Source organism: Eutrema salsugineum, unplaced genomic scaffold, assembly GCF_000478725.1.
Source record: "Eutrema salsugineum unplaced genomic scaffold, Eutsalg1_0 scaffold_32, whole genome shotgun sequence".
Lineage (NCBI taxonomy): Eukaryota > Viridiplantae > Streptophyta > Magnoliopsida > Brassicales > Brassicaceae > Eutrema > Eutrema salsugineum.
The window spans coordinates 53,083-55,911 of NW_006256742.1; the positions used below are offsets into that span (position 1 = coordinate 53,083).

General features: G+C 40.2%; 1 protein-coding gene across 1 annotated transcript; it reads left to right on the plus strand.

Moving 5' to 3' along the window:
- Window positions 1–525: 525 nt before the first annotated feature.
- On the plus strand, window positions 526–1,692 carry LOC112085043. Its single transcript, XM_024154006.1, has one exon. The coding sequence runs from the start codon at window positions 526–528 to the stop codon at window positions 1,690–1,692; it is 1,167 nt and encodes a 388-aa protein (XP_024009774.1).
- Window positions 1,693–2,829: the final 1,137 nt, after the last annotated feature.

Consider the following 2,829-nt stretch of genomic DNA (forward strand, 5'->3'; position numbering starts at 1 on the left):
CGAGTAGAGAATCAGCGCGTAAACTTTGATTTGAATCACGAGCCATCTTATTCACCTAATGACAAAGCCAACGATGACACTTTCATAGGAACTTCAGAACAAGTCATTACTGATCAGCGGAAAGTTGTCTCGAAAGTCAATTTGCGTGAAAGCCAGGATGAGGGCATTTCTGCATATGATGCCCTGAATTGGGATACTGAAGAAGTGAGTAACAAGGGAGATCGGTTTTGGATGATTGACGCTGTAAAAAAAGGACAAAATTTCAGAAACAAAAGCGAACTAAAAGCAACTTTTGAAATCTGTGCTATGAAGCATAACTTTGACTACAGTGTGGTACAGTCAACAAAAAAATGGTGGTCGATTCGCTGCAAAGATGGTGAATGTAATTGGCGGGTTCGCGCAGAGTGTCTAGAGGGGTCAACGTATTTTAAAATCAACAAGTATGTAGCTGAACATACTTGTGCGCCGTCGAGAAAAAACAAAATAGCTAGGACAGCATCAGCTAAAACAATCGGCAATCTGATTATGCAGAAGTATGATGGTGTTAAGGAAGGGCCTAAACCAAGAGAAATTATACAGATTATGCGTACAGAACATAGTTGCGAGATCTCATACGATCAAGCCTGGGAGTCCAAAGAGTATGCAGAAAACGCTGTCAGAGGTATTTCAGAAAAAAGTTATGGCAAAATTCCAAAATATTTGCACATGTTGAAAGAAGCTAATCCGGGTACGCATACTCAATACGTAACTGATTCTGATTATAGATTCAAGTATCTATTTATTTCATTTGGGCAATCGATCAGAGGATTCTACCAAGCAATTCGTAGAGTGATAGTTGTCGACGGTACATTTCTGAAAGGTAAATACAAAGAAGTTCTGCTTGTTGCTACAGCTTTAGATGGTAACTCAAATCTGTATCCAATTGCGTTTGGTGTTGTTGATTCAGAGAATGATTTGTCATGGGAGTGGTTTCTAAGGCAACTAAACATAGTCATCGCAGATGATCAGACTTTGGCATTTATTTCTGATCGAAATACATCTATCATTAAAGCACTTGCTAAAGTGTTTACGCAGTCTACACATGGAATTCGCATCCACCATTTGCTGACTAATGTTGTCACATATTACAAGACAAGGGGTTTGACTGGCTTGATTGCAAAGGCGTCAAAAGAATATAGAGCTGCTGATTTTGAGAGAAAATTCAACGATATCAAGAATATTAGTCCAATTGTTGGAAACTATCTGGTTGAGGCTGGTGTCGAAAAGTGGGCTCGTTGCAAATTTCCAGGATTCAGGTATGATGTTAGAACCACTAACCTAGCCGAATCGATTAATGCTGCATTGAAATCACCTAGAGAGTATCCAGTAATACCTTTGTTGGACAGCATAAGAGAAATGTTGACCAAGTGGTTTTACGAGCGTGAACGGCTAAGCGCAAAGCACAAGGACCCTTTAACCATTGAGGTTGAGAAAAAGATTGGTAGGAGGATTGAAAAGGGTAAAACATTTATTGTTTATCCGGTAAACCAGTTTGCGAATCAATTTCTTGTTAGAGGTGACAAAATCGACTGCCTTGTTGATTTAGAGCTTAGATCATGTTCTTGTGGAAAGTACGACTTGCTGAAAATTCCTTGCAGACACGCCATTAAAGCAGCTTTTTCAATGGACAAAGAAACTACACTCACTCACTGATGACATGTACACTACTGCAGCATGGAGAAAGGCTTACGAGGAATGCATTAATCCAATAGGTGTTTCTGAGGATTTCTGGCAAGTACCGGTGGATGTTGAACACGCTATAGTTCTACCACCAGAAACACAAAGAGCAGCTGGTAGAAGAAAAAAAACGACGATACGAGACGGTGGAGTACAAGATAAGCTCCTCGCAAGGATCACAAAGATCTAAGAAGCAATGGTATTCCAACAATGGTGATCGATTTATGCAGCTTCTCCATGGACAATGTAATTTGATTCTCTATCTGGTTCAGCCTCTCATCAATTTTTTTTCCAATCTTCTCCTCCAAAGATCTGATCGAATCCTGGACCAGACCTTGAAAGAAAGTCTTTATGTCCTCATCCAAAACTTTCACATTTTCCCTCGATCTTTCACACAACAATTTCTGTTTACGTGCTGTCGCGCCGGGATCTCCTACCCTTTTTTTGCCACGAGCTGAACCAGAAGCTGAGACTCCTACACCACTTTGTGTCCCAATGTCACTCTCAGCATTGACAACCTCATTCTCTTCCTCATGCTCGGACTCCAAATCGTCTTGATCTTGCTCACCATCTGTAACTTCATTAACAGCGTCCTCAATTTCCCAGACTTGAGCATTCCAATTCGTCTCATGAGAAATCATGGTCTTCAACAGATCTACTCTACCATCATTCATCTCATCAAGCCGCAAAAAAATCAGAAGATTCGACTACATCAAAATTCCCGGTAGCTGAAATGTATGGAAAAAGCACATGCTACAAGCAAAAAAAAAAAAAGAAACTATGTCATTAGTTAGAAACAAAGAAAAGTGCGATTTTTAACATTGTATAAAACACTACTTACATGCGATTTGAAAGTGCTTTCCAGTTGACTAATGTCATTGTATGACACTCTAGCAATTCCTTTCCACTTAGTGCACCGAGGAACAAATGTGTCTTCAGTCCCAATTCGTGTGGCCAACAACGTCCTTGAAATCTGGGATTGCCTCCATTACCCAAATCTGAAGAGCTATAGAGAACCCGTCTAAATGATACCCTTTCATACGACTCAGTTTGTGACGTGTTTTAATAACGTTCTCGACCAGGAAATCATACGCATGAATACCCCACAGGTAC